The following is a 12,921-nucleotide window of genomic DNA, read 5'->3' as shown; positions in this document are numbered from 1 at the left end:
TTGTTTTTTTTAATACCATGATTCTAATTTTAGAAATTTTTAAACAGAGAGAGAGCTACTGCTACGTATTTTTGCTGTCCTGACTTTGTAAAGTTTTAGGACAAAACATTTTTCCCTTAGCACTTAACCCCTTCTACAGACCTACTCCTGCTTGCCCATAATAAACCCTCTTTTATAGGTCGATAAAGAGGCCCCTCTTTACAGTGAACTTCATACCTCCACCTCATGCAGATATGAAAAAGCAACCTATCCCACACCCAGCTTTATGCTTTTCTATTCACTCTCCAGACAACTGTAAAAAACTAGAGGAGGATAAAAGAGGAGCTATAAATATAAATCCTTACATATGAAAAAGGAAAAGAGAAACTTCAAAAACAGGGTTGTAGATTAGGATGAGTGAATGCTGGAGGGCTAGGCTAGGTGATTCAGGAGGCCTGAGAGGAATTAATAATGTCAACTGCATCTGGTGACATGGGAGTGTTAGGACCCAGAGATTAATGATACTGATTTGATAAAAGAGAAATGAAAGGAGGAAGGATACTATGGTGTGAATGTTTGTGTCCTCCCCAAATTCTTATGTTGAAATCCTAATGTCCAAGTGATGGTTTTAGGAAATAGGGCCTCTGGGAGATAATTAGGTCATTAGGGTGGTGCTCTCATGAGTGGGATTAGTGCCCTTATAAAAGAGACCCCAGAGAGATCCCTTCCCCTCCTGCCAAGTGAGGACACAGCGAGAAGTCTGCAACCTGGAAGAGGGCCCTAACCAAACCATGCTGGCACCCAGACCTCAGCTTCCAACCTTCAAAAGTGTGAGGAATAAATTTCTGTTGTTTATAAGCTACCAAATCTGCGGTACTTTATTACAGCAGCCTGAACAGACTAAGGCAGAATATGACAACTACATCTGGTGACAAAGGAATGATAGGACCCAACGATTAATAACAACTAATTTGATAGTGGAAAGAAAGGAAAGGAGGAGGGATGGCCAAAAGGCAGAAAGGCAGTCAGACAGAGGGTGAGAAGTCAAAAAGGAAGAAACTAAGAAAATAAGTAAATAACTGAGATGGAGAAAAAGCCAACAAAGAGAAGGAAGAGAATAAATACAGTATTACTAACCAATTATTGGATACAGCAAATACAACAGAGAAAGAGTTGGGTGATAGGAAGGAATGAGAAAAGGGAGGAAAAAAGTAAGAACACAAGAAAGAGCTGGTAGAAAGAGGGAGGCAAAAGCAAGAAGAAAGGCAGCTGCGAGAGGGGATAGAAGGAATAAGACAAAAACAAGAGTTTGTTTATTCTTGCCTTAGCTATCACATTTTTCCTGCTCAGAGGCTTAGAAAAATAGTCTCTGATTTTTTGTGATATGGAACCCTTTTACAAAAACATAGAAGTCATGCCCCACACATTCCTCTTCATTTCTTCTTTTGCTCCTCTTCTCGCCAATCATTTTAGAACCCTTACTCTAGCTGCCCTTCCTTTATGGCACCTCTAGTCTTCCTAATCTAATACTATCCAATTAGAACCATCCTTCTATTATTTTTCCCTCCAAGAATTTCCTCACTTATTTACTGAATGTTAATTTACATCTGAGAAATTGAGAGTTGCTTAGAAGAGTTCCTAAGCTACTTCACAGACATATAGGCTTTGCTTTTCCAGGCAGTCTCTCCAAGTCACTTCCTTTTATTGCCCATAGCACCTAAGTATGACACTGAACACAGCTGATGACTCTCTTAGTTCTAGGAAAGCGTTCTATACATTCCCAGCCTTCTCCTGGAATTTAGCTGATGATGATATAAAAAATCACCCACTGGGCTTCCCTGGTGGCGCAGTGGTTGAGAGTTCGCCTGCCGATGCAGGGGACACGGGTTCGTGCCCCGGTCCGGGAAGATCCCACGTGCCGCGGAGCAGCTGGGCCCGTGAGCCATGGCCGCTGAGCCTGCGCGTCCGGAGCCTGTGCTCCGCAACGGGAGAGGCCACAACAGTGAGGGGCCCGCGTACCGCAAAAAAAAAAAAAAAAAAATCACCCACTTTCATTTTGGTTCTCTCCCCACTGCATCAAACATCCTAATTTATAAACTAGACCTTCAGGGCCCACTAAGTATTATAATCAATCAATACAACTTTTGAATATCTGACAGGTGCAAAAATTATACTAGGACATGGTATAATCCAATTCTATAGCCTACAGTACAACATAGTATAGGGATATAGTTATTCTTGAATACTGGAAATTTGCCTCTAAAATTGAGACTTAGTGTTCATGTCCTTACCAAGTTTATTCTGCGACACTGATATTTGCCTTTAATCTCTACACCTCAGAAAGCAGAGCTCCATATCATGACAACCTCTCTTAGATTATTTCAATTTACTACTATAAAAGTCAACAGTGCTGTAAAAGAAGCAAGTGAATAAAACAGTTACCACAAAAACCTATAGTATATCCACAGAATCCCATTTCCTAGACTTACCTTTGTGGTAGTAATCTAATATCTCTTAAAGTAGATTGCTAACATGTCTCAAATGAGCAGACAGTACTTTACTACAACTTAGCTTGTTGCCTAAATTTATTTCCCTAACACATGAAGCAAATTGGGCTTAACTGCAGCTACTGAAAAAGAGCAAGTAAAGAGGAAATGAGATACACTTACTGCTCTGGCAGCTTCCCCAAAGTCAATCTTTAGCCGTCCCATGGCTCTTATGATTGCAATGATGGACTGTATAGTATTGCTGTAGACAACTACTTTATATTGCTTACATTCTTCCTCTGAATAGCCATCCTCATGAATGATTCTTTAAAAAGAAGAAAACCACAAATCATTACCATGGACCTAAAATGAAAAGACACTATGGACTTTTATGCATTATGAGTAAATGTTTTACAAAAGACCACGTTCCAACTTACTTCATCTGTTTCACAATGGTGCTTTTACCAGATTCTCCAGCACCTGAAACAGAAGAAAACCAGACTTTGAATTCATCTGTAATCCAGCTCAAAAGTATGAAATCAACATAAGTGATAATTCTAGATTAACAGAAACCACAGGTCCTAGGGAAAACTTTGGTGAGGTTTTCTATCTATCAGGAAAAACTACAAAGCTTCTCCAGTAGAGATTTTACTTTCTTTATATAACACAGCAACCAAATATAATTCACTGAAAGTGTTCCAGGGCCATCTTGATTATCACCTGTGTAACGTAGGCACTCTAAAGGAGATACGGCAACATAAACACCTCTAGGAACTCATCCTCTACATCCAGGGTCCCCAAGCCCTGGGCGGTGGTCTGACAGCAGTCCTCAGCCTGTTAGAAACCAGGCCGCACAGCAGGAGGTGAGTGGCGAGCAAGTGAAGCTTCATCTGCCCCTCCCCCTTGCTCGCATTACCACCTGAACCATCCCCCTGCCTCCCCTCTGCCTCCCGTGGAAAAACTGTCTTCCATGAAACGGGTCTCTGGTGCCAAAAAGGTTGGGGACCACTGCTCTACATGAAACATCATGAATGACATAGACACTGAACACAGGCAAAAATGAAATGATTTTTTTTGGCTTATTCACTTTTATTAATTCCTCTGTCGACATCCATGGACCTAAGAAGCAGCAATCCTCTCAGCCATGAGACTAAAGAGTTCACAACAGAGGAGGCAATGTCCCTATCACTTTTCCACTGTATACACACTCAAGACCACATTTCCCTCCTCAGCCAGCTGGAATCACTTTAACAACCACAAATGTCAGATGGGCCCCCTGAACTCCTTGACATTCCACCTGCACTTCCTTAGTCAACTCATTCTCCCACCTTCCAAGATGCCTATCTGACACCACCTCCTCTCTCTCAAACCTTACAAACCCCTACCCACTCTGACTCTCAGCTAATGATCCTGCCACCCTCTTCCTGGAAAAAGTAAAGCACTCTGAAAAAATTATCTCATTTTCCCATAACCAAACCCACCAATCTATCTGCACCTCCATTAATCTCTACCTTTATCAGTGGATGAACTAACTATCTCTGCCAGTGTCTAAGACTAACGCTGGAGAGAGTTCACAATTGGAGGCTGTGCACTCACCCACCTCATTTTACCTATTCAAGGTCTTGGCTGCTACAATTGTCTCATGTCACTCAAATATCATCAAGTTTTCTCTACCCACTGGGTCACTCTCTTCGTTATACAAACTTGCTATACTATCCATCTTAAAATCAACACAAACACACCCCATTTCCTACCTTTCCTTGACTCCACAAATCTTCCTCTAGCTACCACTCCATTTTCTCTCTTCCTCTTCATAGCAAAACCCCTATGAGTTGTCTATATACATGTTCTTCAATTCTTTCCCCCAATTCTCTCCTTAACCCACTCCAATCAGGTGTTCATACGCACTACTCTACCCATTTCTCAAAGTCTCCAACAACTTCCATCTTAACAAATCCAATGGTCAATTCTCAGTCCTCATCTTACTCAAACTCTCAAGCAGAACTGGTCCAAGTTGATGACTTCTCTTGAAATATTTTCTTCATTAGGCAAGCTTCTAGATCCAACATCCTACTGGTTTGACTCCTACCCCACTCCTTCTCAGTGCCCTCCCTCCTGTCTCTGAATTCTAAAGGTTGTATTGCTTCAGAGCTCCCTCATTGGACCTTTTCTCTATCTAAATTCATTCTCTAGGTCATCTCATCTAACCTCATGGTTTTAAACACCACTCATAAACTGATAAGAGTTAACAGCTAGTGAGTACTACATGCCAGACACTATTCTAAACACTTTACTTGTGTTAACTCATTTAATCCTCACAATAACCCAGTGAGGTAGATATTATTACTATCCCCATTTTATAGACAGATGACAAATTCATTTGTCCACCACTACATAGTCAGTAAGTGGCAAAGCTGAAATTTGAATTCACACAGGTTGGCTCCAAAGCTCTTGTACACTGCCTCTGTGCTAATGATTCCCAAATTTAGATCTCTAATCTATACCCTGGCTTCTAACCTTGGCTCCAGATGCATATATCTAAATTACTTACCTGATAAATCTTATATTTCTAGTAGACAACTCAAACTTAAAATGCCCAAACTAAGTTACTGCTTCCCCACCCTTACCCTCAAACAAACCCTGCTCCACCATGTATCTCATCTCAGTAAATGACTTCAACATTCACTCAGTTGCTCAGGCCAAAACTGGTAAGTGACATGTAGCTAACATACATATGGAATGTGGGTGCCGGGACCAATATGTATACTGAATTAGTAGAGCTTAATTTTTAAAAATAGAATTAAATATAGCTCTAACAGTTTCTTCTTGCACCACAATGATCATGAGCATACTGGAAACCATAGACCTAGATCACTGCAAAAGCTTCCTAAATGGTCCAATGCTTTAGACCTCACCTTTCCTATGGTCAGTTTTCCACTCAGTAGCTGGAATGAATTTTGTAAAATGTAAATCAGATCGTGTCACAACCCTGTCCCAAAACTCTCCTATGGTGTCCAATTACACTCAAAATAAAATTCATGGGCAATAAGGCCCAATATGCTCTGGCCCCTGTCTACCCCTTTACCCTCAACTCCTATTATTCTCCACTTCGTTATCTTGCACTTGTCAGACCAGCTTTCTTGTTTTTCCTCCAACATACCAAACTGGTTCTCAATGAGCTAGATCCTGTCTCATGATCTTCACATTTACCATTCTCTCTGCCTGGAATAAGTTTTTACAAGATCTTCTTCACCCAGGTTTCTGCTTCCCTCAGAACAGCCTTCCCTGACTAATCTATCTAAACAGCCCCCACCCAATCACATTCTCTCCCCTTACTCTGTTATATTTTTAAAAGCACATATCACTTCTTCACATTAAAGATTTCATCTCCTGTCTTCTCCACAAAATATAAGCTCCATGAACATTTATTTAACCTCGTATTCCCAGGGCCTAGAACTGTGCCTGACATAAACTGGTTACGTAAATATTGCTGAACAGATGAATGACTATCGTTCAATAAGAATGATCCTTTACTAATATTTCTCAACTCTATCAACCAAAAACGTTAGTTAAAATAAAGTTCAAATAATTTTATAATTTCAAAAAATAATAATAATTTTATAATTTCAAACATCTACATTTTTAGAGAATCAAAAAGGACATTTATATATGATTTTATCTCTGTTCTTGTAAACTTAAGAACAGAGATTCTATCAATTATCACTTAATTGATAATCGGGGTAGCACTAAAACAGTTAATATTCAAGTAGCACACAAAGAACTTCCTAATGACAGTGTGAGAAAGAAGTGATTTCTCCCATGCATATCTAAAAAAAACCCCCTAATGATTCAATTTTGAGGAAGAGAATACGAAAGCATACCACTTACATTTAAAATAGTCTATAACACACAATTCCCAGATTATCCCATGTTAGCAGCAACTACAAAATTAACTACAAAAAGTAGAGATTAATGAAGTAATGTGCACATTCTTTAATATATTGAAAACAGCATTTCTACTATTGATGTTGGATTATTTTGAGTGAAATAATAAGTTTATTAATCTCAGAATCAATTTTTACCCATCTCATTAAGTTCTACCCTATGAAGGTGCTGATTTAAAAAAAAAAAATGTTGCTCTCTCTCTCTGTTTTTCCAAGACTCCCTGATAAAAGGTCAGTTTGTCCTTCTCTTTATTATCACACAACATATATTCACCCAAGTTTTTATTAGGCATCCAATTCTATCTCTTAAAAGAAAGCACCTCTTACTGACCACAGAACTAAATACAGGATTTGTTTCAGTGGGTGTACCATAGCATTTCATACAAATAAAGAATGAATTGCTTTATACCAAGCCTTTGACCCATTCAGCTTCTAAATCACCATGAAAAGTGCCACCATCTTACCTTCCTTCCAGGTACGAAATCTAAGAGTCATCTGGAACCCACTCACTCTTCTCTCCTTACATCAAGCTGTAACAAAATCTTCTTCTTATGCATTTCTCAAATTAATTCTTTCTACTACTCACACATCTGAGCCTGACGTATACCTACTGGATGTTACTGCTGCAATTTTCTCAAACTTCTAGCTCAAAGCCCCTCTTCCCTCTCATCATCTCCAAATGGCACTATTAAAAAAAACATCAGAGCTTCCCTGGTGGCGCAGTGGTTGGGAGTCTGCCTGTCAATGCAGGGGACACAGGTTTGAGCCCTGGTCCGGGAAGATCCCACATGCCACGGAGCAACTGCGCCCATGTGCCACAACTACTGAGCTGTGCTCTAGAGCCCGCGAGCCACAACTACTGAGCCCATGTGCCACAACCACTGAAGCCCGCACGCCAAGAGCCCGTGCTCCGCAACAAAAGAAGCCACCGCCATGAGAAGCCCACGCATCGCAACAAAGAGTAGCCCCCGCTCGCCACACTAGAGAAAGCCCCCGCGCAGCAAAGAAGACCCAATGCAGCCAAAAATAATAAATTTTTTAAAAAAACCATCAGTTTACCTAATAATTCTCCAAATTCTTCCAACATTTTCTATAACCCTTTCTTATTAGGTCTGAACTCTTTTTTTTTACCTCAGTCCTCTGTGCTCCACTGCTTCAGTAGTATGTTCTCTCTCTAATAACTTCTCACTCTTAGGTTTTCCCCAAACTGCTACCCTTGTCTCACCTTCCTTCCCCAATACACATGTGGTGTTTGAAACTTCCTAATTTTATGTACATCTTTTTATGTAACTTCCTTCAAAATTCATCACAAGTTTAAGGAGAGATTCATTTGCCCATCTTCAATCTTCAATAATAAGGATATAAAGAATGGAATAGACATAAAGGAATTGCAAAGACAGACTCTATGGCTTGAAGAGGAAGGAACTGAAGATGATTTTGTAGGGAGAAGGGGTGGAACTGGGCAGGCGGTAGGACATATAGGGAAGAATAGTCTGAAAGGCTCCAGAGACAGGAGGGAATGGGATCAGTGCGACTTAATTTATCCTTAAAACGATATGTATCTAAAGGATATCCAATATAAATAGGAAAAAAGGATGAGAGCTAAAGCTACAGAGATTTTTGAGAGAAAAGGAAGACAAGTAGCTAAGTTAGATGGTCTTGTTCTCAACAAAAGAAACAAGGCAATCTGCAGAGAACAAAGGAATGGAATTAATTTAGAAAATCATGTTATAAACAGTCAAACAGAACAAGAAAGAAATGTGTGTACAGGTTAGCACACAGAATCACCAATACTGTTAGACAAAAAACAATTTACCAGTTTATATTCTACTGTAGAACCACTGTATTTACCTAAATATACTCTAAATTTTATTTTTAAGGAGCTCCTTGAGAGCAGGTACCATATCACAGGCCCACCTATTTCTTCCCATAACATATACTACATTATGAATGTGAAAAACGAGAAATGGTGATGATTTCTTTGCAAGATTTTTTTAAGGCCAGTGAATTGCTAGTATAAATTATTATATATGAGTAAACACATTCAGCTCACATACACACTGATTTTAAAAATGTATCCTGAAAGATGGCTGACACTCAAAACCACAGTATCACCTGATGCCTCCTCTTTTTTCTCTCTCATTTTGACTAAAGAAAACTTAAAGCCAGCCCAAAGAAGGTACATGAGTATATTACACTCTTTCATACTTCTGTGCCATCAGGCATAATGAATTTCCTCATCTGTAAAACAGGGGTCAATAGAAGATTCTTAGAACAGTGCCTAGCACATACTAGGTATTCAGTAAATGTTAACCAGCCATTATTTGTGAATGCTGTTTTCTCTGTTCCAAGTGCCACCAAGTAATGTTAAGGCCCAAAGTGTTTAATTTAATAAAAACTGCTTGGATACTGATGTTGGTTCAAAACCTGAGTAGAAATGGTATAACTACTTAGCTGCTGTCTCACAATAACAATACCGTGGATAGAACCTGGATTCACATACTTAGTCATCAACTTATAACCTAAAAGCTACAGCAAACTACATCAAAGCATTAGTCATTTTCTCTGCCCCACCCTGAAGAACAAAAACACTTTCTTCCTTAAATCTATTTTCAGCCCTAGATACTCCTGTCTGCTACCTCTTCTCCCATACTTCTCACCCATCTGCACCTCTGCAGCTTTTCCTTTAAGTTTGCCCACAGGTCTCTGCACCACTACCTCATGTACTAGTAGTTATTCCAGTGGCACCTGAAACACCTCCTTTTCCTTTTAAATACTTGTTTCTGTAGAGAAGTCATGAAACTTCTAAAAGACCAGGATTATAACTACAGCACACCCCCTTTTCTAGAAGTCTCACAGCCCCAATATGCCACTATTTTTGGATAACCCTCTAGCCAGTGCTAGACAAACACATGCTCATGGTCTCTCTACAGGCCTGCAAAATCAGATATATGGGAACATATGACTGCAATAGGCACAGATCAGCCTCTCTCCCACAGCAGATTGAAAGCTTAGTCAGTAACTTTGATTTTTCTTTCTAACTTATTTTCACCTTTCATTTACAACTCAGGCACTTAAAAAGATTTTTTAGTTAGGGATACCATGTAGGAACAAACTCTATGGAAGAGGAAACTTTGGTCCTAGCTCTGCCATGACTAGCTTGTGACCCTGGGCAAGTCACCTAATTTAATACCAGTCTCCTTACACATAAAATGTGAAGGAGTTTGGCTTAGACGTGCTTTATGGCTGCATTCTAATATTTGATGATTATAATTATTATAATGCTAAAGGCAGACTAAATCTCTAATTCTGACACACAGAGGCTTCAAATCAAATCATGGATCCACATCTTCCTATTAACCCAACAATCCACAATACTACCATAGTACAGTGATCAGCATGTTCTTCAATTACGCACTACTGATCAAGAAGGGACAAAGAGCAGAAAGAATTAAGAGTGTAGCAACAGTAAGGAAGTAAGAGTTGTCTGGCAGCCAAGCTCCTATATTCATGCTCAAGGATATTCTACGTACAGTCTTAAACTAGCAGAACATTCAAGTTAGATTGCTATTCTTAAAAAAAATATGTGAATATCTATAACTAAAGATCACAGGAGCACAGTTCCTGCTATTTCCAAAAATAAGATTATCTATTGTTCCCACTGATTCCTTTCTATTGAGGTATAAGTAGCTAAGATAATAAAAACTCAGATTAAGGTAAAAAATGACATTTCATCCAAAATGCTTTTCAAGGTACCACACAACACAAAAACCAGTTTCCAGCTTCCTAATTCAGTAAAAGAAATGGTTAGCAAAATTACAGATGGGAAAAATGTCACAGAGCAAACAAAAATTGTTATTCAGCCTTTAAAAAACACACACACACACAGACACACACACATCCTGCATTGCCTGGCATTGCTAGACAATGAGACTTCAAATACAAATAAGTTTAGGAATTTATGGTCTCATGGGAGAAGTTAGATATATTTTTCTTTTGAAATTAGCAAGTTTCCTTAACCTAAAATAACAGAATAATTTTTTCACCCAGCCCACTGTCCCTCTAAGCATGCCAAGCCTCTGCATTTAAACATTTTTGAAAATGCTATTCAACTCGAACTTCAATCTTTGCTGAAGCCTCCCCATTCCCTCTGAACACAATTAATACTCCCGCTCTGTTGGCTGGCACAGATTATTCCCTTTCAGCATCAGTCCCAGAGGTTAATTTCCAAAATCAAGTCCCAAACTGTCCTTCCCAGTCACCTTACCTCATTTTATCTCTAGCCAGCTCTGGCTACTCAAAAATAAACTTTTTTTTTGTCTCTCTTTCCAGCTCCTAATCTCATAAACTGCTAATGGGTTTTCTTGATTTTGATTAAAATGGTAACGAAACTCTTTTTGGTACAACCTGAAAACCCTTCCACATCTATGTAATTCTCCCTCAAGGTGACTCTGACCAGATTCAACCTGATCCTACAGGTTAATATCAAACACCACAACACTAATACTTGGTCAAATTATTTTAATTATTTGGGTTGGTGCCTGTTTAGTATTCCACTAGTCCTAAGCTCAAAAGCACACTCCTCGAAAGCACAAAATAGTGCCTTCTTTTTGTGCCTCTACCCCCAATCTAGAGCACAGTCTAGGACAGAGTAGACACATTAATAACTGTGGAATGAATGGCTTGAGTTTCTATGAGATCCAGTGGTTGCCTAATTACATTTCGCAAATGCCAGTTGCAAGAGATGGAATTTTTGATATAGGCAGTTAACAGAAACAGAAGATTTCCATGACTCTGCTATCTTTAGTCAGCTCCACACCCATTCCTGGTTATGCCTTCAACTCTCATCTCACAACTATACTTGACAATAAATTTGGACTCATTCACAAGCCTCCTGTTCTCCCTATTCCCCTCTAAACCTTACTCTCAAAACCCAGTCCCAGCTCCCTTGTGCCCACCATCCGTTTCAGTGAAATTAACTGCTATGAATCTGTCCTGCCCACTCTGTATCCTAATACCTGAAGGAGTGCAAGAAACATTGTGAGTGCTCATTAAATATTTGTTCAGTGAATGAATGAATATCTTAATAAAAGATAGCAATGAGTTGTGACTGGGACAAAGATAATGGGTCTCTTCTCTGAAAAAGATTTTTCTAGGAAGCAATCACATACCAATCACCAAAGAGGCTTAAAATGCATTAAGAAATTTTTGATAAAACTTAATTGATATATTAGAGTATCTGCCTGCCCATAACCCCTTCTGGAGAAATCCCTATTTCATTTGCAGGGTGGGTGGCCTACAGGATCTGGGCCATGCCCCTCTCTGTGGCTGGATAATGAGTAAATACCTGACACAGGAGTCACCCAGTACAGGCGGACAGAGGGTCTACACCCTGTGTGATCTAGCTCCGAAAGATGAGGAAGACCAGCCAGATTTTCTGAGGAATCTGTACTGGAAGATACAGAAAAAGTCATCCTAAACTACAAAGTCACAATGTGTGAAAACCTAGGTTACCATTATAGGGCTTCATGCACATCAATACCATAAAGGAAAGAATTCAGAGGAAGTTGATCTGGAGAGAAAACAGAATAGACAAAGGCACAGAGAGACTTAGAGATGTAATGAGAGAAGAGAATCCATACAAAAGAAGAGATAGAAAATGAGTGAGGAAAGAGACCAAGAAGACAAAAAAGAGAGGAAGAGACCAAGGAGAACAAGTAAAGACAAGAAAGTAAAAAGAGGCAGAAATAGTGAATAATGAAGACAATGAGAAAGAAACAGAAGAAAGGCAGAGAAAATAGCCTGGCCAACGCCAGAGCTGCCTCAGTTTCTGCGGCCTGATTCTTCAGGTCTTCCTTCATTCTCATAAAACCTATCTCTACTCTAACAATAATTCCCCTCTCCAAGTCTTTGAGCTAGTTTGAGTGAGTTTTCTATTCCTTGTAACCAAACAAAACAAAAAGGAAAACCACCTTGAATGGAACTGGCTTTAAGTTAATTAGAATCAATTACCCCTTTTTCAGCCTTTAAAACTTTTTAAGTTGTTTCAATTAAATACTGAATACAAAAAGGGATATTTATGACATGTGTGTGACAAAACAAACATCTATGTACCTATCACCCAATATAAAAAATTAAACATTACCAGTTATCTCTGAAGTCACCTATGTGTTCCTCCCCAATATCAATTACTTTTTCATTAAGTATTTCCAGAGGGTGAATATGCAATAAGGGAGGGGGAGAAATTTTTTTAACTCCCTAACAACCAAAATATGTCCGGCTTACACAGTAGTGCGTCATTTATTCAGTTTCACATCTTTCATGGACATGATCCTATCATTTTACAAGCCTTATAAACCATAAAGTAGAAAGCTAATAGCCATTTTAACATTCATAAATCACCTAAGGAAAATGTTGGTTTGATTAAACAGGAAAAAAAAAAAGAGGCAGCTCACTCAGCCAAGTAGCTCTCCTCAAAATCTTTTCACTTGAGAATATGAACAAGGTAACTC

The 12,921-nt window shown here is 39.1% G+C and overlaps 1 protein-coding gene across 1 annotated transcript in view; it reads right to left on the bottom strand.

Annotated features, from left to right (window-relative positions):
* Nucleotides 1-12,921, bottom strand: part of GNAI3 (G protein subunit alpha i3) — a 41,065-nt gene that overhangs the window by 16,951 nt on the left and 11,193 nt on the right. Inside the window, exons 2-3 of the mRNA XM_079909585.1 lie at nucleotides 2,903-2,945; nucleotides 2,649-2,790 (exon numbers count right to left, since the gene is read on the bottom strand). Coding sequence (XP_079765711.1) covers nucleotides 2,649-2,790; nucleotides 2,903-2,945 — 185 coding nt within the window. The remainder of the gene's footprint in view (nucleotides 1-2,648; nucleotides 2,791-2,902; nucleotides 2,946-12,921) is intronic.

This window comes from Stenella coeruleoalba (assembly GCF_951394435.1).
Source record: "Stenella coeruleoalba genome assembly, chromosome: 1".
Classification (NCBI taxonomy): Eukaryota; Metazoa; Chordata; class Mammalia; order Artiodactyla; family Delphinidae; genus Stenella; species Stenella coeruleoalba.
The sequence above is the reverse complement of the archived record's forward strand: the minus strand, read 5'-3'. Positions and strand labels throughout refer to the sequence as shown.